Raw genomic sequence first — 22,285 nt, 5'->3', positions numbered from 1 at the left:
GCTTGGGAAATTCGAGACAAGACACGACGGAGATTCTCATCGTGCTCCTTCAAAGTGGATCCATAAACGATGATATCGTCCAGATAGAACTGAACGCCTGGACAATCCCTTAGGATTTTGGACATGAGTTGCTGGAAAGCTGCGGGTGCGGATGCCAGCCCGAAGCAAACTCTCTTAAAGCGAAATAACCCCTCGTGGGTAATGAAAGACGTGAGGTCACGACTCACCGGGTCGAGACGGACTTGATGGTAGGCGGACGCCAAATCCAGCTTGGAGAAGATCGCCGCTCCCCGTAGAGAGTTCAACAGTTCATTGATGCAAGGAAGTGGAAATGAATCAATGACAACGGCCTGGTTCGGAGCTCGTAGGTCCACACACATACGGATGTTGCCATCGGGCTTGCGGACGACAACAATAGGTGACACCCACTCGGAGGCTTCGACACGTTCAATTACGCCCTCTCGCTCCAGCTTGAAAATTTCTTCGGAAACCCGATCCCTTAGGGTCATCGGGAGGCGACGGAGCTTTGATTGGACTGGTGGAACTGTGTGCCGCACCTTGACCTTGTGCGAGTGATTCTTCAGCAGACCCAACCCCGGGCTAAAAAGATGTTCAAAATCTTCGAAGCCAGGTGGCAACTTGGATGCGTCTCGCTTCGAGGAACCACCAACAAAGCTCGTTGAAGGACTGGATTTCTCTGGATGACGCTGCATACCTTGGGGCGCTTGACTCCCCGGATGATCTTGTGGACCGTGTAGTCCGTGACTCTCAGGACTGTGGAGCTCTTGACTCTCAGGATGACGTTGTGGATGATGGAGCCCTTGACTCTCAGGATGACGTTGCGGACTATGGAGCCCTCGACTCTCAGGATGACGTTGCGGACTATGGAGCCCTCGACTCTCAGGATGACGTTGCGGACTATGGAGTCCTCGACTCTCAGGATGACGTTGCGGACTTGACTCGTCCTCGAAGACTTTAGGTGTGGTCTCTTCAGAGACCGATGAAGCAGGAGACGGGTTCTCCGCAAATGAAGGTCTGGAACTTGCCGCTGGTCGAGAACCAGGGACTTGCGATGCTTGACAGGACGACGCGGTGAACGGTCGTCGCTGCGGGTTGGGCGTGGGCCTCACATCCCGCTGTGATGCTCCTCCTCCGTGAGCTGCATTCGCGTACAAACACTCATGTTTAGCGCCATTCAACACCAGTTGCAACTCGCGGACCGCGTCGATGCCGAGTAACGAACGTCCAGTCTTGGTTACGTAAAACTCCAACGTTGTCCAGCGGTTCTTAAAAATTACTTGTCCCACAAAACATCCAAGTACCGGAATGGTCTCTTGCAAATAGTGGACGAGAGGCGTCGACGGCGGATGTAACTTTATCCTCCGCTGCTTGTTAACTTCGTTAAACATGCGTTCATTTAGGATCGACACACATGAACCGGTATCAACAAGAAGACGAAGAGGGGTCCCATTTACCGTGATCTCGGCCATGAAGGCGTCACGACGCATGCTGCCGCCTTCTCGTCGCTCGGCCGTCCCGACGACCACAGGTTCCTCCGTCAGCCTGACGCTTGGCAGCTCCTCAGGAGACAGCGACTGGCCGACCACGTTCACCCGGCCGGGCCGGTCCCCTCTGAACTGTCTGTCGGCGAAGGTCCGCCGAGTACCACGGCCTTGAACCGGGAACGATGCCTGTCGCCGATCGTAGGTGAAGGCAGCCGCCGGCGGGCGACGACTCTGACACGCCACTGCAAAGTGTCCCCACTTTCCACATAAGAAGCATGTCGCTTGAGACGCCGGGCAAACCGCCCGATCATGACGGCGGCGTCCACAGAAGTAGCAGGCGTCGTCTGCTCCAATCCCACCCGTCCGAGGCGGAGCGGGCTCACGCCCACGCTGAGGCTGGAACACCCTCGCCGGAAAACGGGGCACGTGACCGGAGGCCACCGGAGCCCAAGGAATCCTGGGTCCAAGCTGCGACGGGGGGTAGCCAGGTTGAGGCCAGGGAGGGTAGCCGCTGTAGCCATCTTGCCCATGCTCGATCGAAGAAGACGACGCTTGGCCGCCATCTTGTGTTGCTGCCGTTTGACGTTCCTCGATCTGGACACGCTGGACTTCTGCCGCGACCGGGACTTGCGACTCTCGCCGCCGAAAACTTGCGGCCGTCTTCGCTCTCTGCTCGTACTGGCGAGCGATCTGGATAGCCCGCGACAGCGTTGGCAGCTCGCTGCCCTCGCACTCCTGCAGAACGCGATCCTGAACGCGTCTGGACTCCAGGCCTTCCAAGAAAACCTCGCAAAGTCTTTCATCGAGCGCGTTCCCCAGAGCACAAAACGAAGCCTGATGGCGCAACACGGCAAGAAACTCAGTTACCGACTGGCCAGGACGTTGGAACAAACCGCGCAGCTTCTGGCGTTCAAGCGCGATACTACCCGAAAACTCAAAATGCTTCTCGACTGCCTCCAGAAAAACCTGGAACTCGTCAGTCCCCTCCACCGCAACCGTCTCGTACAGCTGAAATGCATCCACGATGCGCTGGCCCTCAGTGCCCAACAGCGAAAACAGGATGGCTTTTTTTCGGAACGGTTCTACGAGATGCAACGCCGACGCGTCAAGAAAAGTCAGAAAAGCGCGCTTCCATGCCGGCCAAGCTACTATCGGCGGACCGGGCACTGCCAAAAAGACAGCCGGCGGCGGGAACGCCGTTGGGCCGCTCGAAGACGAAGATGACGAAGTCATCTCACGATGAAAATGGAACGTACTGAAAACCTAGGCCTAATGCCTCCCCCCGAAACTCATCAAACGCGGCCTTTCCGCAAAATATGACTACCGTTCACCCGGAACAAAAAGGAATACATTTCATGAATACAGTTACGCGCCGGTTTCCTCAACCACTGACCCGCGACGCGGAGTGAAGCCCCCTCCCGAATCCCGGGTTACAAAAGAGGAAATGCTACATATTAAAACAAATATCCCATCCTCGTCGCCAAAATGTTATATTCTGCACCGACGCGGCGGTGCTCTAAAGCCTGGCTACATTGGACGCAAGCGGCGGTGACTCACGTTCGACGTAGCCGGGAAACTACATGCCCCGAGCGGACCTGGACGGTCGCCGGAGCGAGAAGAAAGGACAACCAACGGATTCAGGAGCGGGGCGAACACTGGCCGATGAGGCCGCAGATCACGCGCGGCTCATGCCGTCGCGTGCTGTCCTTTTTATTTTTACATGGATGCACGAGATGGCTACTTTAAAAAGGAGATGTCAAGTAGCGCCATCTCGTGCAAATCAAAATACTACAGTGACGCACGTTAAAGACCCCGGGCTAGCAGTCGTACTGCACTGGCTAAATTGCTTACCTACAGGTGGTAACAATGTCGCCATGTTCTGGCAGACTAACCTCCTGCTGTATAAACAGCTAACGACAAATTTTACTTTTTGATTATGTTTGACTGCGTTAGTGTAACTTCTCCCGTGCTGCACGAGAAAGAACAAAATGTTCCTTCGGGGGTTAAGTTTTCGGTGAAGTAGGAAGCAAAAAAGAAGAAAAGAGAATATATCCCTCAAGTTGGGCTCGTAGTAGAAGAGGGGGAAGAAGAAAATCAGTTGTTAGTCCCACGGTGTGTATGGTCTTTTCTACGAACTAGCTCAACTTAAGCCTGTTACCGTTGCTTGCTTGGCCTTTCGCTCAGCCAAATCGCTTACATGGGGTGCACTCAAATGAAAACACAATCGTGTTAATTCGTGTAAGAGTATGTAGAATATTTATCGATCACGCCGCTGAACTTGCATCGGTCGAAGAACTTCCTTTTTGTGGGCGCCTTCTCTGCTTGAGTTTGTTGGAAACACAGCCACTTCGATCCGAGGCAATCGATGATAGCGTTGGTCACATCACCAAGTACGTGACTCACAGAGTACTGGAGAACACCAATGTTTTCGTCGCTCCCGACGGTTCCCTGGAAGCCGCCAGCGGCGTAAAAGCGTAGCTGCGAGGACTTGTTGTTCGACCGTCAGCACACGGGGCCCTTCAAGACAACGCTGGAGCTTTCCGCGAAGTTGTCACACAACCAGCGAGTCACCCCTCTGGTCAGTTGGTATTCGCCCACAAACCTCGCATCGCTGGTCTCGAGAGCATCCCGGTGATCTCTAAAAACTCGATCCGCTGGCGAACCCAACAGTAGAGATGCATATGTTAGGGTCGCCATCTTTTACGATGCAGATTGATCTCTGGCTTCGCCTCGACCACTCAGTTAACTGCATCGTCAAAGTGCATCGTGACGACATTTTGACGTCACCGCTAGCTGCATCATTTTACGAGCATAGCTCGAACCGCATATAGGGAAAAACTACATTTCAACGTCATGTCACGTGACCCGAGAGAAAAGCCAATCAGTGACCGATGCAGTTATCTACATCATTCAGTTTGCGTTCCAGCATAGATAGACATACGTTTCTTTATACCCTCATGAGTTTATGTTTCTATGCGCGACGCATTTGAGGGTGTCATGTAAATCCTTTAAATGCTCGGCTTCGGCACGTGCACTCATCTCTATGACAACTTGCTGGATCGCGCTTCCCTGCTCCGCGAATGCGGCCACTAGAGGTTCCGAATCGGTCATCTTGGGCCTTTGTAAATCTGCCGGGTGAAGCGTTGTAGAGGCTGGACGGCTATGTGCTGAAAGACTTTTTTCTTTTTTTTGCACGTTCACCGTCATCCGCCGAAGAAGTGTGTGTGTGTGTGTGTGTGTTTTTAACCCTATGTAAACGGTCGTGGCTGCCTTTGAGATCAGTATCCAAGCGCGTGAAGGCACAGAGACGCAGCACTGCGGTGTGCTAAGGCACGTCCTTTGATCTAGGCGCCTGACCGCGAGACTTCCATTTGACGAGTGCGACGCTCCAAGCTGCTCTGCCCAAGTTGCTTGGGGAACCCAAAGCATTGGGGCCCCCTTATTATAAAACTCTCTAACTAGAGACTTTTTGTAGTTAATCTTTCCTGTCCCGCAACGTCCTTCGCCACCCGCTACGAGCCTCCGGGACTCTGAAGACAAGGCTAGCGCCGCGCATGCGCAGTAGTGGCGTCTTCGTTCCGGAGCGCGTAGCGGAGCTGGGAAATCGGTCTACGAAAACTCCCTATTGAATCTTGGGAAAGTATCGCCCCGTTTTCCGTATGGCCGCTGTTTTTGTCCGTGGAATGAGCAACATTTCCTTGGCCCCTCTATTCTTGGTGATTTGGCCCGAATTCGCGGTGACACATTTTTTTATAAAGGGAACTTTTAAATACCGAAATGGCGACTCCGACAATATCGTCAAGAACAAAACAAAACAAATTAGTCGTTAGTTGTGTATACAGCAGGAGTTTAGTCTGCCAGAACATGGCGACATTGTTACCGACTGTAGATGAGCAATTTAGCCAGTGCGGTACAACCGCTAGCCTGGGGTCTTTAACGTGCACCACGCAGTAGTGATACACGACCGCACGCCGGTACGATGCTCATCCAGATCGACACGGGCAGGGGTGGGTCTCAAGCCCAGGATCCCTGGGTTCTGCAGCGAGAGCTTTCGCTCCACGCGCGTCGAGCTGGGTGTGCGCTTTAGCCCACTCGGCCACCAATCCCCCCTAATATCGTCAAGAAATGGAGTTCCGGTGCTCTAAGCGTCTACCCAGCCGAGGAAGATGACGAGCTGCACTCATCGTCCGAGGAGGCGACGCATTTGTCAGAGATAAGGACAGGTCCGCCGTTTGACGCAGGATGCGGTAAGGACAGGCAGCGTTCAGCCTTGAGCGTGCCTGACCGACCGTCTGCAGCCAAATTCAGCCATGATGGCGCTGGCGGCCCCCTTCTTGCTGCTGTGCCTCGCCGCGCATGGAATGGCGAAATCCGACTCTGAGGAGCAGCCAATGGTAAGACCTAAGGCGCGTCATTACACGTCATAGCGGAGTGCTTAGTTTATCATAACGTGTACTCGGAGCGATCTCTAAATTGTGGTTAGGTAGAAAAGACAACCAAGACGCTGCATAATGTAGGTTGTGACCGCAAATAATGGGCCGCATTCGTATTCACCTCAAGAACCGACGTAAAAAAAAGTCCGTCTCCATGTGGAACGCTACTGATATCCCCCCCCCCCCCCCTAGTGTTGAATTAAGATAAATATAAGTGCATCTTAGATTACCTTTATGTTATTTTATTGCAACGTTCATGTTTCAAGCGCCAAAAAATAGTTCCTTTCGTCGATAACCAAATATTTCAAAAACTACTCCACGCAGCGCATGAAAAATGCACAATATTTTCTTTTTGTTTTTCTTGATATGACAGCGAGTATATAAAATGAAATACATCGCACTCCGAGAATATTTAGCAGATGATATTCACTGTATGCCATACCTGAGCGCGATGTTCGCAATGGATGTTCAGAACAAGCACCTACTTCTGAAAAGGACTACAATCCGAGGTGGATGCAGCGTTGTTGAAGCTAATAATAATCCCGCGCTTAGCAGCAATGGACTCAACTATGGCCGCCAGTGAATACCACTTATATCCTCGGCGCGGATAGGTTTTGCGTAGCTCAAACTTCTGGATGCGTTGCAACCTTTGGTTTTGGCGGTTTGACTTTTCAGCCATATATGTTCCAGCGGGACAAAACTTGCCGTCGGGTGGCCGTAAAGAAAACGATAATTTTTTTGTTAGGCTCGTTAGAAATATTAGGTGCTGCATAAAATCAAGAATTCGCAATAAGCCCCCCTATTGAACTTCGTTTCTTGTTCACGTTCTCCCATAAAAGGCAGGCGAAACACCTAAAGTGCGCACCTGAATATGTATTATTAAAAAGCAGGCGAAATAGCCAAAGTACGGCACAACCGTCTCCTTCCACGGAATAAAATATACCTACTATAAATGGTCACCGATTGTCAATGGACGCATTATCGAACGCAGCGTCTGAAACCAGCTACAGCCACGCAATCATCCGAACGCCGTCTGCTATTGGAGACGTGAGCGATCGAAACCTTCGCTGTGGTCGGCCCACCACAATTGGCCGAATGCTGACCATGACGTCAGCGAAGGATGCCTCATCGACGAAAATACGAGGAATGTAAGAACTTCAATTTTGGCGGTGTTGGCTGTGTTGCTTTGACAGCGCTGTGACTTCAGGCTTCCACCATGTCCGTTACAAACACCATTGAACTTGTTGTTGACAAGGTAATGACGTCACGAAAGGTAACCAAACGAGGGCGCCACCGAAACATCTCGCCGCTAATTTACCCCGTTCACCGTTGAGCTGAGACAAGACGCTCCGCCTTCAGCGCGAGCTTTCTCCCTTGCTAACACAAGTGTGAACGCGCAGGCGCGCCAGACCAAAGTACTGCGGAAGCCAGCGAGCTCGCGTTGGACGCGTGGCTTCTCAGCTTAAAGGTGAACGGAGTTAAACAACGCGGCAACGAGCTTGGGCTCCAAGCTAGACTGCCACATAGAATGCGTCGCTGCGCTTCGCTCGGGGAACGTTTAGTGTAATCTCAGGTTCGAGCGTCCACCACGCCACGTCGGAACCGCCAAGGGTTCGACAGGCGACCGCCTTCCGCTCTCAGCGTCAATAGGGAGTTTTCGTAGACCGCGCGTTTCCTCCTCCGCTAAGCCCTCTGCAACAAAGAAGTTGCTACTGCGCCTGCGCGCCAATACCTTTGACTGTAGAGTTTAAAAAACTCCCTAATATAACGGCGCGTTCGATTTGGCTAGCGTAGCCACGTTCACGTTAGCAGACGACATTCAAAACTTGAATATGGCGTCTGCCATTGCTAGCTTTAGACCACTTTATGATGAGTTTACTTTTACAAAATCCGCTCGCCGCTGGCGGATTTTGGAGCCGGCTGACGAAATTCACTGGTCGTTGCCAGAAAATCTAGAAATGAGACCCCGACCGAACCAGATTTTCAGCCAGTGGTCCTCCTCCGGGAGCGGGACCACTGGGGAGCAGGACCATCGACTACCGCGAAACCCTGTGAATGGTGAGCGAGACCACTGGGGAGCTAGACCAAGTATAGCGCATGTGTGTTGCACACGTGCGCCATAACACTTCCCTCCATCCTACGAAGGAGGCGAGGCGGTGGCTTGGCGCCGCGACCACCGGGGACCAGGACCGCAGGCGCGAAGATGCGCTCCTATGAGATACCAAAAACCTAGAAACGCGTAATCGAAACGCCGTAAAATGCTGCCCCTGCCTTATATCTTTCTAAAATGAGTCGGCTTAGTGGTTTTGAAGGATTCTTAGCAAATTTCTCAGTGCAATTGTACGGTTAGTTCCATTAGCTAAAAACGTGATTATTAAATTTAGTTAATTATCTCGCTAATTAGTATGTTTCGCGATCCTTGACGTAAGTCAAGGCTGGTAAGTTTGTTCCCGCAAAGTATTTCTTTTTATTTCGAACAGCATTTTTTGTAAATTTGTGAAAGCTTTTGCGGAAACAACCTGTACGCCATATATACGCTAGAGGGCGGCGAAGACAGAAGCCTAGAAAACATATGTTCACGCACTCGAACGGAAAACGCCGAACATAACCGGATGCGAGCGAGCAAATATCTGTAAACTGGTTTTCGCCCCAGACATAAAAATCAAGCTGAAACCGTGACATATAGTAGCTTTCGCCATTCGCCTCTCAGGAAGAGATGGCGAATCTACTCATCCAAGATGCTACAATTTTCCTGCGCCGATAGTCTGTCAGCAATGACCACATCTCAACAGCGGGGAACAGGTTGCAAGCGAAGCAGATTCCACGAAGTACCTCACGCATCCAAATTTTTCAGACGTCTTCGTTTGTTAGACCCTTAGAAACGCGAAGTATGAAGGGAGGTACCACACTTAAGAACAGCGATGCCCCGAGCGTTGTCACCGTCATGGTCGCGCAAGCACGCCGAAGGCAACGGTCCATCGGTCAAGGCGCCGAGGAAGATGAAATCACGTGCAGTCACGTGAGCATGAAGCTTCTGAACTCCTTAACCTCACTCTTCCTCTTATACGCCCCCCCCCCCCTCCCCCACTTCCCCCCTTATTTTCTTCAGTTCATGTTGTTGTTGTTTTTTCGAGGAGCAAAATATAAACCCTCGCGTAAGGGTTACAGTGGGTTATACCACGCTTATTACAGGTTACTGTGAAGATGTCACACGTCGGGCTGCCACTGAACTAACCTATAGATCGGCTTTTTCGCTTTCGATTTGGGCCTTGTAACCCATACACTGTTGGCGAGGAGATCAGACTATAGGGGGCGCTGCGTCCAGCTTGTTTTCTCCAAATGTCTGTGTTTACCAACACAAGGATCGTGCACTAAATTTCTTACTTCATCATTCTTGATTGAGCGCGGGACATCGATTGGGCGAAACTCCTGCCAAGTGTTTCCCCCGCGATCAGTCGAGAAAGTTGAAGTAAAAAATTAACGGGTGCCGCGTCCGCGTTCTGCTTCGCCGATTGAACACCAGCCCCAGCCGAACACTGACACAACCTTCGGCTACGTAGGCCGAGCGCTGCGTCAGAACACAAACAAATCACCAATGTCGTTGTTGTGCCCACCGGTGTAGTTCTCAATTTAGTTACTAGGGGTGCGACGCTTAGACCTCCTTCCCAATAGTCTTGACGAAAATAATCTAAATATCAAAACGACTGCCGTTTGGCACATATTTTACAGGTTACGCGGGTTCAGAAGTTACATTATGAGTTACCGAACGGCAAATGCTGTTTAAAACCCAAAACGTCGTTTGATTTCGGCACATGCGCAGTGGTGGGCTCTTATCTTAGAGCGATAGCTGCTATGGGCTATACCTACTACTGGACGATTCAGTGCCACGTAAGACGTTCGTCGTGATGTTGCCAAATACTTCAAAAAGGCCGCCCGCCGCCCGCGCGAATCGCGCCTGTACCGGCTGGGTGCAAAGCGGAGGCGTTATCACTGAGCTGTGTCACTTTTTCTTTTTCTTTATTGCCTGTAATGAGTTACGTTACAGCTTTTTTTGTTTTTAAAGCGCAGCTCTTAGGCGCCCGTTTCCGGCTTGAGCGGCGTCGCCGTCGGCGTAACCAAGGTCACCCCAAGGTCACCCAAGGTCACGCGACCTCCCAGGTCACCCCAAGGTCACGTGACCCCTCCCAAGGCTACGTGACCCCCGAGATCACGTGGCCCCCTCCCCGAGGTCACGTGACCCCCCCCCCCGAAGTCACGCGACCCCCCCCCCCCCCGAGGTCACGTGACCCCCTCCCCCCGAGATCAGGTGACCCCCGGAACATATTAAAGAATGAGGGGAGGAGGAGGGGTCTACCCTCCCCTCAGTCCCCTTCCCTCCTCCTCCTCAAGAGCTGCGCTCCAATTCGGCGTAACAGGGAGTTGTAAACGGCTTTCACTTTTTAGTGTTTTTCCTTACTTACTGAGCTACGCCACAGCGTTGTTAACTCGCTGTGTACTTAGAGTTTTTGTAGTACCCGATCTCTCGAAAGAAACATAGCAGATTATAAAATGCTGTTGTAGCACTGCCAATGGGCACGTTGAGTTTGTGCTCCGGAACGCGAGAGTTTGGCTGTTCATTCACTAAACAGACAGGAGCGCCACCGGAGACTGACACTCGAGCGCGCTCTTCGTACATCGATTGTTTCTCGGAGCGCGATTGACTTCTTCGCGCTTCGTGAGGTCACGTCCAGAAGCAAAATGGCTGCGCTGACGGAAACCGACAGAAGCGTTGGTGAGACGAAGGACGCAATCTTTCGTCTCGACAACGTTTCCACTTTTCAGTTGAATAGCGCTTAATCTGGCCTTAAAAACGCTGCACGTTTTCAGTTGAAGAGTTGAATAGTCAAATAGTTTAATAGCCCTTAATCCAGTCTTGACAAAGATGCCCCTTTTTAGTTGATTAGTGCTTAATCCAGCAGGTAAAAACGATTTGATTTAAAAGCCAAGACAGAAATTAACGTTCGGGAAAAGATTTCTTCGTGCATCTCGCCTAAAAACGAATTGACGTGCCACCTATTGAACGGCGGTGGTGAACATGGCACATCCACGGGTTCCGCCTCGCGCTGCAGGACGAAACCACGAAACATTTCACCAGTTCGAAAGTTTCCTGCGTCGACAAGCGAGTTCAAGAACGTTGTCGTTCATTTAAATCTGACCAGCATGAGTGGTTAATAAATAGATTGGTCAGATGTGCTCGAAGCGAGTCTTCAAACCTTTCATGAATATTAAAACTTACGTAGAAACTTCATAACGTCACCGTCTCTCTTACTTTACACTTTGCCGCTCCACAGAGGCCTTAATTCATTTCTCCTCGAAATTACCTCGGCTTCTGCCACCGTACCTCGGCAAACCTCACTTACGAGGGCCCTCGCACACCCTCCCTCACCCTCATTTTGACAGGTAAAGTGAGAGTGAGTGAGTTTCTGAACCATGAAAATGCATGAGTGTGCGGGCCGTGAGGGCCGTGAGGGCTGTGAGGGCTGTGAAGACCGTCAGTGCGTTAAGAGTATGAGTGCGTGAGGGCCGTGAGGGCGGTGAATGCGTGAGGGGCGTGAGCGCCATGAGTGTGTAAGGGGCGTGAGGGCTGTGAGGTTCAGTGAGGGTGAGTGAAGGGCTGAAGGTGAGTGGTGACTGTGAGGATGAGGGTCAGTGATGGACTGAGGATGAGTGTAGCTGTGAGGGTGAGTGAGGGGCTGAAGTGATTGTTGCTCTGAGGGTAAGGGTGAGTGAGGGCGACCTAAAATGTCGACCTCTGCCTGCAACCCGTATTCACGAGATTCCGGGATTGTCATAACCGTGCGGTCGGAAGGAGCTCATACGGCTTGTCAATAGTATCGGTGTGCCGCGCTTCTGTACGCCAGAACCGCATATAAAGAGAGCTTGGTCAATGGGAGGTGCGGGGAAAGCCAAGGAATGCATCACACGCAGATAGAGGGCTGAACATACTTCCCCGGTCAACCAGAAGCCGAAAATAATCTCCTCGCGGCGGTAGCGAGAAAACGTTTAAATAAGTGCGTAAGAGTTAAATGTAGTAACTCTTCATGGTTCCAAATAGGGTGCACCTGGTGTTTCGATTATCATATAGCAAAACGATGTAAGAAACGAGTGTGCCGCTGGAACGTTTTTTGTTCGGGTGGAGTATAACCGCTTGAAAGGCAGATTCTAGACCCTCGGCGCCTGGCGCATGGATTACGTCGATCGTTCTGCTAGTCGCGCACACTTTTTATATCTTCTATATTTTTATACATATGTTCCACCTTGATTTTGCATGACCGTTATCGAAACATCACGTGCACAATACTTCCAGTCACCGAGAGTTACTCCGACGCACTTATTAATTCTGTTTCTCGCGATCATCGCCAGGGTGTCATTGGCGGCTTCTGGTTGGCAACATTCGAATTTGTGAAGACTCCCTGGAACGCGCCCGGCCCGCTTTCGGCCAATGGCGCATCCCCATTTGCCTCCCATATTTCCCGATGAATGGCCAGACTCTCTCTATATACGACTCTGCTGTGCGCCATGCGCCGTTTAGTTGCCGAGCTCGGAGTATGAAACTCGGAGTAGGAGTAAAGGAGCGCGGTCTTAACGCGTCAAGTGCCTAGAGCTCGTGCTGTGAGACGCGCTCATGACCTCAGGAACAAACAAAAAAAAGCGTTCAGAACAAATTTTTCAGATGTCTATTCTGTGTCGAACGCTTTCATTCGCGCACCAAACGGTGCGTGAACGCGACGCCGATGTACAACGACTTGTCTGTGACTTATTTCAGCTATCGATCTAACTATAATGTGGATTAACACGGGACTGCTCAATGTTTATTGGCCTTCAATTGATTTAGGGCCCCCCAACATGAAACAATGAAGTAGTTACAAAAATTAACATAGGGTCAGGTGGGTAAATGTAGTCCTAAAGTTTAAGCGCCAAATATTTTTTGATGAATCTCTCGGACCAACAAGAGGATGGTTTTTGTGTGGCCATTAAACAATGGGTGCTGTTTGTCGCGCTGGAAGTACGAAACACAATTGTGAGTGTGTGTGTGTGTGTGATACCGAAGCATTTTATCTTTCTGGTATTACTGTGGAATCCATGGAGCATAGACCAGGACACGAGACGACATTCCTGCACGGCTAAGATCCATCACACAGCAGCGTATATGCCTGCATCTGCCCTCGTTTGATATCTGCGCTTCGTGCGTCGCGGGTCAAGCCGTGGCACGATGCCTCAGTACGATGCACGATGTCCCAATAACTCGCAGTGACATCTTGACGCAAACCTTTGCAATGTAGTCAAGCGTGGTAGAGCCGTACTGTGTGAATAGGTTCACCCTACTTCGGTATTGGTGTATCTTGACATTTTGCCAAAGTTTCGATCGTTTGTTCCCTGCAAACTCACGAGGGTGTTCATGTAGTTGGCGCAGCCTTATAACAATGGCTGGGAGTAACGAATTACACATTAGAGTCGTGTTGCCTAGGAAGTAACAAAAAAAAACACGAAACAAACAGGAGGCTCTCTAAGATGCATACTTTGAATATTAAAAGTTTTTCTTTGTATTCTCTTAATTAGACGGAGTTCATTATATGTACAGGTTATGTCTGTGTATGCTGCACCAATGTCCAAACAATAAACAATGTTGCCGGTGTTGTTGGAAACACCTTCAAAAAGGGAACTTTTTGGAATTCTGCAGTGTAACACCACGGTTGTCACTCTGAGGATTCCATGAGGCTTCAATTGAACGAAGTCTCAACTAAAGAGAAAATTAAGTGTCCCCCCCCCCCCCCCCCCCAAAAAAAAAAAAAAACACTTTGCACAATATTTACGCCGCGGCACGCAATTTAGTTGGAGGTATACCCCGGTCAAGCCCCACGTATTAGTACTAGATTGGCTTAGCGGCTCGCCCGAACACTGTACCCAAGCCCAATATCTCCCGGTTAAGACCCACGGGGCATCTAGTCAGCCGTACGCGACTCGTGCGAGCAGGGGCGCTACGGAGTCTACTAACGTCTCTAAACCTCGTGCGGACGTTGCAGCGACGCTGAAGTGGCCACAAGACTCGACCATTAAAAACAGCAGGGTAGCGTCCCATCATACACGAGCTACAGTCTGCTTTCAGCCAAGTCGCCAACTGTTATATGTCGACATCCTATGAGTACCGAAACAACGGTCACGATCACGACGTGTGGTGTCCTGCACAGAACAGTGGGGCCATTTTATATTGATAGACATGTTAAATTTATCGTGAAGCACGCGCACTCAAACAAATCGACCTAGATTAAGAAATATAGTTCAGGTAGAACGGTAAAGAGCTACGCCAACCGGTATGCGAAAATGTGCACCCGTGGTACAACGCTTCATAAAGTGTGTACTTGATACACTTGTTTGCTGCAAACTACGCCAGATGACGATACCTTACTTTAAATATCTCGGTGAACACAAGACTACTCGCGTCGTAAAAAAATAGACAAGCAAAGCGGACGACTATAAGTACGGCTTGCAAATGACGGCAGCAATGTTTCTTTCGGTTTGAAACGGAAACGAAAGTGACGGTCTTGTGATAGTTTTAGACATAATAATATATTTATCGAAGCTTTCTTTTTGTTTATTTCTTGCGATGACGTCGAAAATAAGCCGACTGTCATGGGAGCATCGTGTTGGAGCACTAGAACATCTCAACACTCGGCGCATGCGGACAGTCGTAGGGGGTTCGCGCCGCAAGAGTTTGGCAGTTATACAGCTCTTCCACTGTGCTAGTCCACGGCATGCAACGCAGCTTCACAAAATCCAATTTAGATTTGTCAGGAATGCAACTATGCAAAAGTTATTTTGGTAGTTCCGTGTTCATTTAATTATGGAGCTCGGAGCGCCTCTCTGGCTGGTGTGTTTAACTCATCCTCAAAGGGGGTCTCTCAATTTTTCGCCTGGTGACGTCGTAAAAGTGTCATGCTCTTGCCTACAGTGATTTTGGCGGAAGGCACAGCAGCGGAGGCGAATACGGCTAGGCATGTCCCGCTGCAGGGCGCGCTCTGCAGGCAGATAGGACGCCGCGACACCAGCGACCCTGGCGTCCCTCTCCTTTTTTGCCAGCATTTCTACGGCCAACCGCCAGGATCGCGACGTCCGACAGCGTGACGCGCCGGCTCATGCGACGTAATTTGTTGCCACGCATGTCGACGGATTGCATGGGTGGGAGAGGACTGTAAATGTGCCAGGCGTAGATGCGTTCCAGACAACACACGTCAGTGCAATGCGGAGGGCAAGTCCGTCTGCTTCTTGCACAGGGGTTGCGATGATGCCAAAACGCCGAGCACTAGTTGGCTGATTGAAAACAACATAATGGGCAGACCTCAAGGCATCTAGCATCGAGATTTACCCACCATCCTTTCGATCGAAGCCAATCAGAGCTCGACGTCGCTCTGACGTCACCATAACTCCTGCGCCAGAAGCAGACGACTTGCTCTCCGCATTCTATTGTCATTTATCTCTACATTTTTCTTCACAGGTGAACTTGACAGTCTTCTACGATCCATACGACTACAAATCCCTCGCCTTCTTCAGAGAACAGCTGAAGCCCGCGTACGAGAAGCTGTGGGAAAACGTGCTCGTCGAGCTGGTCCCGTACGGCAGAGCGCAGACGAGAGAGGCCACTGCGGACGAACCCCTCAGTTTCGTCTGCTCCGAAGGAACGGGGAACTGTATGGAAAACATCATCCACAGCTGCGCCATTTCCCTCATCCCAAGCACGGAAGACCTGCTCATGTTTGTCATTTGCCTCTTGTGGCCTAGGATATCGGAAGGTTACGAAAATACAGTGAGGGAGTGCGCGCGCGACATTCCCGGCATGGATCTACAGGATATACTGGACTGCTCCAGTTCGTCCCAGGGGCAGATGTTCCTACAGCAGATGGGTGCCCGAATGGCGGAAATGGACGCCCCCGTGACCGAGTTGCCCAGTGTAGCCCTGGACGGGAAGATGGTGAAGACTCAGTTTCATCTTTGGAGAAGTCTCAAGACCGAGGTCTGCGGTCACTTTAAGCACAAAGTGCCCCAACAGTGCAAGTACTTTTCGATGCAACGTCTTTTGGGGAGGAAATGGTCTTCGCAGACTCGGAAGCCAGGAATTAGGTCGATACTGGATGACTCTTGTAGGTGATGAATTCGAGTGCTTCCGGGTCGAAATCAACTACTATTTATCTATTAATTTTAATATAAAAGCTCAACTTTTAAAAAGCTATCGGAGTTCACTTCCACGCAAGGCACGAATACATCCAATCACTGCCGACAATAGAACGATACCAGCTTATGACAAAGCTCAAAATAGTAGACAAAAAAAGTATTTGCGCAGGGGCAGCAATGATAATATTTATTTCATTTTCTCGTTGTTCTTGTGCACATCACCTCTTTCGGGTACGATATTACTCTCAGCTTCGCCTTACTTTGTGATTCTTTTATTGTCCACAGCGATCGGGTGCCTTCATGTTCTGCGCGAAAGTAAGCTCATTATTCTATTTTAGAGTGTAGATGACATTCCTGATATGAGAAGCTGCGAATTATCAATGCAGAACAACAGACGAGCGATAGAATTTTGTTGCAAAATATTAGTAAAGGCCTATTTTAATTGACCTTTATTAATGCGCACGTGAGAAGATATTTTGGTTATGTGGACGTTGAAGTAAAGACGGTGGAAATCTAACCATGTTTCGTGGAAACAAGTATGTCGATCCTATAGCTATATGTTTTGCGCGTGTAAAGGAGTCACGGCAAAATGCAAAATTTGCCGTTATCGTTTTTTTTTTTGTTTTGTTTTGTTTTGTTTTTATTTCAAGAATGAATTTGAAAATCATATCTTTTTGTAAAAATTAAAATATTGACCCAAAATTATGCTTAAATTGAGATGAAAACATCCAGATACGTTTTACACTTTGATAGCACTATTGTATGCATGCGCAAAGGCGCGGCGAAGTATAGTTATATGAGATATCGGAGCGATCTACTCAAACTACCTAACTTAGTTCGCACCACAAGTAACAAAATGTGACATCATAGTCCTCCATTCACACTTAAGATGACAATGAAATGTGTGGGACCCCGGCGAAAAAAAAAATATATAAAGGCACACTTTTTATCTCCAATGTGGGGTATGGTGTAAAAGGTAAACGTCTGATTGGTCTTACAAGCACGTAGCTTTCACTTGTGGAAATAAAAAGCCTATCTTTTTTTTTTTTTTTTTTTTTTTTTTTTTTTACCCAGAGCCTACACATTTCACTGTCATCTTGAAGGGGGGGGGGGGGGGGGTGCAACGATTTTTAGATTAAAAAAATTTGCATCTCGTCAATTTCACGTCGTTCATCGTGTCCCAGAGGATAGAGAAAACATCCCCTTCATTAAAAAAATTCACGATTCCGCTGCATAATAGCAAAGCAGAGGTCGAGCTTTTTTCGGTGTTGTACACGTTCCTCAAAAAGAGGAACGGAAGCTCGTTCCTTGTTGCCCTTGATTTTTGGAACGCGTTCCGGTTACAAGTTCCATCTGCGAGGGAGGAACTCGTTCCCGTTACAATTTTAAAAAAAATTGAACATAGCGTTACATATACGTTACATATTCAACTTACATTTGTATTTTGCTAATTACCATATTTACTTAGATCAAACCAAGTTTGTTTGTTTTTTATCTATCCTATTAAATAGTAACATACGAATTTGAATGCCGTGATGGAAGGACACCAGGAGAAGAAAACAAGCGAAAGCAAGTTTTCATTTGTTGATAAATTCACTTTTCAAAATATCACCGTTTTGCCAGATTCATGTTTGTGGTGGGCTATGCAGACGAGCCAAACGAACTGTTGCCCCACATTGCACGAGCGTTTTACAACAACCTCACACGCTTTAATCTAACAAACTCCCGTGTTCGAACTCATCAACATTTGCTTCTCGATGTTACTGCCCGCAAGACGAGCAAGTGGAGAAGAGAGTAGGACTTCCGATACGTCAGTCTTGAAAACCATCAGTCCCTCTTCGTGAAGGTTGAATTCGTTGTCCGGCTTGAAGGTGGGAGAATAGGAGAGAGAATGAAAGTTAATTCTTGTACATCTGGCCAATGTTTGGGGTACAAGGGTGCGTTTGATGTCTTGTAACGTGATCTTTTGGTGTAACTAGGTTTTTTTGTATAAGTTCAGTGATGGCTGCAGTCGGCCTGAGATTTCCGGGTGTATGAGGCTTCGTGGAAGCGAAGACAGTAGCTGAGCTTGAGACGTCCCTTTTCCTGTTTTTTCATTCGACTAAATGTTTTGATTGCTGTACCTCAGTCTCAAGCACTGAAAAGAGAATCAATGCTCACTAGCTCCCCTGAACCCTACTGTTACCAAATGAGGACCCCACAAAATGAACTCCATGTAAAAAAAGACTTAACGAGGTCCTGCTATTCGTAAAGATACTGCTTCAGTACGTTTTTAGAATTGCCCTTTTAAAAATAAAATAAAAATGACCCCACTGGACGAAGAAAAAGGAACGCCGTTCCTAGTTTCGTTCCCGTAAACATGTAACGAGTTCCCGTTCCAATTCCACCTATGCCAAAGGAAACGGCGGCGTTCCTTCGTTTCTCCTAAAAGGGACGCGTTCCAGGAACGCCGTTCCATACAACACTGGCTTTTTCCCCCACCTGCAGCCACGAATGGCAGCCGAAGGAACAACGACGAGAAGCTTACGTGACCTCGCTCGGCTTTAAGCTGCAGCATAACGCCCCCTAATGTCAGCAGAGAGAGAGAGCACACGGGAACCTACACGGCACCCCGAATTATCTCCCTAGGAGGGGGACCAGGTGTGACCCTGAAGGCTGGGAGTGAGTTGAGGGGGGCCAGAAATGTCAATATTCATCCCTTTTTTTTTCACACAACAGCTAGGTCACGCAGGCTAAATTGGTTTTCTGTTCTTTAATTTAGGAGTGTCAGAGGGCAACTTCCACAAATTTTGACCGAAGTCCGGAAATTGTTGCACCCCCCCCCCCCCCCCCCTTTAAGCGTGAATGAGGGACTATGACGTCAATTTCGTTACGTGTGCTAGCGCACACCGGCCGCTGCTGCCTCGTGGAAAAATTGTACGCCACTTATTATAGCCACTGAAAAGTTTGGTTCGGTATCTTTTTAAACATTAAAGTGCAACCCTACCCCTGGTTAATGTCATTTTGAACCAACAGATGGCGATGGTATCGCCTTCAAAACCTGTGCCTAAGAGCAATAAATTCTGTGCGGTGGCGTATCGATGCAGTGTGGTATTCTTTATTTTTTTTTTTCTCAAATTAACAATGCTGGTCGTTCACTTGCATAGAGTTATTATAATCTACGCTCGAGGTTCAACTGGTGCTAGTGTCTATGCGACATCTGTGACGGAAATTGAAGCCGACAGCAACCAGTCTACTTTTGCAGTGCTCTTGTGCATTCCTATGGAAAAACGGGCGTGCATTTTGTCACTTCGCCGGAAAATAACACGGATAACTTTTGTTATTTAGGTCGTACCGAATTAATAGTGTGTACCTTGATTAACATTGTAAAAGTGTAATTGCTTTAGTTAACGCATTTTTCCTTATCAGTGAACGATGTTTAACTTCGCTACATTTCAGACCCAAACCTGTGTTACACAGCGGGTGTGTAAAAACGAGCGATGATTCTAAGCAAAATAATAATCGAAAGGAATATGGAAGGTGTTCAAGGCTCGCCAGCATTCCGGTGGCGCTTATATATTGCTAATATGCCAATCCTGGCGCTATATGAAATTGACCCCGCCTTGTATCTCTTCTTTGCGATAGGCTAAAGACATTCAGAAAGTAAAGAATGAAGACCTGGCAACGTCTGACTACTTGAGCGCCCTATGCGAAATTACCGAGGCTCGTTACACCGCAAAACTTCGCGTGAATAATGTGACATGTGGCGATTCATTCCGCGTGGACGCCGCAGAATGTACGCTAAAGCCGGATTCACACGGTGAGGTTCTGCTCGCTATTTTCAGTCGCGACGACGCTCGGGCTGCAAAAGCGTGAACCGTAGCTGAGATGGTTGACGTGGATACTGAAAATCACAATCAGATTCGGACCAAGTGAATCGGGCATAACAGTTGGTGAAGGCCGCTGGTAACAATGATCAACATCTCCTTGTATCTACTGTTTACATCGAGCCTCCTTACCAACCTTCAAACTGAAGGATCTTCTACTGATAACTGTTATTATAACTGTGAATCATTTAATAAACTGAAACAACGCGCAACCTTGATGAACAAATCAAACATATCTCTGTTTCCTTTAAATGCGAGAAGTATTAAAAATAATAGTGATGAGATTGAAATATTTTGAAGTTCACAAACTCATAACTTTGATATTTCGGCATTCACGGAGACGTGGTTTACAGGAAACTGTGATGTTATTAGACAGTTTTAGTGGATCGTACGCTATAGTTTCGCGTACGCAAGGAACTTGCGGGTCGTGAGCACGCATGCGCAGAACGCAATAGAAGGGCTAGCGTGTTGCGTACGCACGCAACGCTGGGGATCTTGCGTTGCGGGCTAACGGGCTTTCCGGGAACATCTCGAGATACCTCGGGCCCAACGAGAGCGCCAGTTTCAAGATGGCGGTTACCTCGACTGGCGCAGCAAGGACGACGTGGTGTTCTCGAAGTTCAATGTTACGTTAAATTGCGTGGTATTCTGCTCGGTAATTCTTTCCGGGACCTACCGCGGTCGAATCAGATCGCCGTGCAGCTGAAGGAGTGCACAGTGAAAATGTTCACCGCTCGCAATGTGCGTCAACGCTGCGATCTGCTCAACGCTTAGGCTATTCGTACAATTCATCGCCGACGGACGAACGATTCTTCAAGAAATCGCCGAAGTGGTCGCTACGCGCTGGATATCAGTAGGTCATGGATTTCATTGCGCGAAAACATTAATGAAAGGTGCCGTTTCCACGGGACCATTGACGGGGGCTCCGTGATCGAATTAGGCTACGCACTCGTACTCGAAGCCTCCCTATACCCCGCAGAAAAGCGCGCTTGACGAGGCAGCTGCCGCTTCGTTTAATTTGAAATAAAAGATTAGACATGTTATCGTTTTCAATATTTCTTCTGAGAAGCATGGAGATGAGAAGCACGCGGAATGCTACGGCTCGTGCAAATTTAACCAAGATCACGCGAGGTGTTCACTCGGAAACGTAACGCACAACTAAATTCGGTTCGAGCAGGTCGTTTTTAGCGTACGCTATACCGTTGCGTATTGCGTACGTAAGAGCCAGCAACGCTATACTAAAACTGTCTATTAACTTCAAAAATTTCAAGAGTGAACAAATCTATCGTACAAACCGGAAGGGAGGTAGAGTGTCAGTTTATTTGCGCGAAGGTCTGAAATATAAAATTATTCCAGACTTCACGGGTGTTGATTATAATCATGAATCATTAGTCCTTCAAAGTTCTAGAACGGTTATTGCTGCAATATACAGGCCACCGAACGGATCCTTTAGTATATTTTTTTAGTTTCATTACAGGCTTACTGGAGTATGTTACTTCCATGAATTTTCAGATTGTCCTAGTAGGCGATTTTAATATAGATTTACTGTCTCATGAACCGCCGAAAGTTGAATTTCATGAAATAATACAGTCTTTTGGTTGTACAAACTTAGTCAACATGCCTACGAGAATAACGTAACACACTGAAACTTTGATTGATCTTTGTCTAACAAATTATGAAACTCGTAGCACAAGAGCAGGCGTATTTTTGGTGGATCTAAGCGATCATTTTCCTATATTTTGTTTTATCTGCTGGAAGAGCTCGGGCAGTAAGCAATCTAGCGCACATGAAAAGCTGACTTATCGCCATACTAGTAACCAAAAAAATATTGAGCAGTTTACCATAGTCATCTCGAACGATAACTGGAACCATGTTCTAACCGAACTGGACCCTGATAAAGCGCATGATAAGGTCATGGAAAGAATAGGAGAATGTTAGGACTCAGCTTTTCCTCAGGTTCAGTGTAAAAAGCACAACAAATCAAAGGGGTTACTCCAGAGTTATACAAAAGAATAAAAGCAAGGAATAAGCTGTTCGATAAATTTATCAAAACTAGAAACCATACCATTTTGACTGAATGCAAAAATCTACGTAATAAACTGGCTGTAGATTTGAAAAAAGCGAAAGATAGATAATATACAAATAAATTTGTATCTATAAAAAACAACCCAGAAAAAGAATGGAAGACTGTTAAAGACGTACTATCCCCTGTCCCTAATGTCATACCAAATGAACTCAGAATAGATGATCAGACATATTCTCACGCGTCACTGGC

The 22,285-nt window shown here is 48.4% G+C and overlaps 2 protein-coding genes across 2 annotated transcripts; one reads left to right on the top strand and one right to left on the bottom strand.

Annotated features, from left to right (window-relative positions):
• Positions 1-937: 937 nt before the first annotated feature.
• On the bottom strand, positions 938-3,017 carry LOC115319644. Its single transcript, XM_040218816.2, has 2 exons — positions 1,476-3,017; positions 938-1,159 (listed from the first exon to the last, which is right to left on the bottom strand). The coding sequence occupies exons 1-2, from the start codon at positions 2,736-2,738 to the stop codon at positions 1,127-1,129; spliced, it is 1,296 nt and encodes a 431-aa protein (XP_040074750.1). The 5' UTR covers positions 2,739-3,017; the 3' UTR covers positions 938-1,126.
• Positions 3,018-5,815: 2,798 nt separating this feature from the next.
• LOC115332811 (gamma-interferon-inducible lysosomal thiol reductase-like) lies at positions 5,816-16,121 on the top strand. Its single transcript, XM_029995284.2, has 2 exons — positions 5,816-5,899; positions 15,471-16,121. The coding sequence occupies exons 1-2, from the start codon at positions 5,816-5,818 to the stop codon at positions 16,119-16,121; spliced, it is 735 nt and encodes a 244-aa protein (XP_029851144.2).
• Positions 16,122-22,285: the final 6,164 nt, after the last annotated feature.

Source organism: Ixodes scapularis, unplaced genomic scaffold (genome assembly GCF_016920785.2).
Source record: "Ixodes scapularis isolate PalLabHiFi unplaced genomic scaffold, ASM1692078v2 PGA_scaffold8__174_contigs__length_109621045, whole genome shotgun sequence".
NCBI classification, from domain to species: domain Eukaryota; kingdom Metazoa; phylum Arthropoda; class Arachnida; order Ixodida; family Ixodidae; genus Ixodes; species Ixodes scapularis.
The sequence above is the reverse complement of the archived record's forward strand: the minus strand, read 5'-3'. Positions and strand labels throughout refer to the sequence as shown.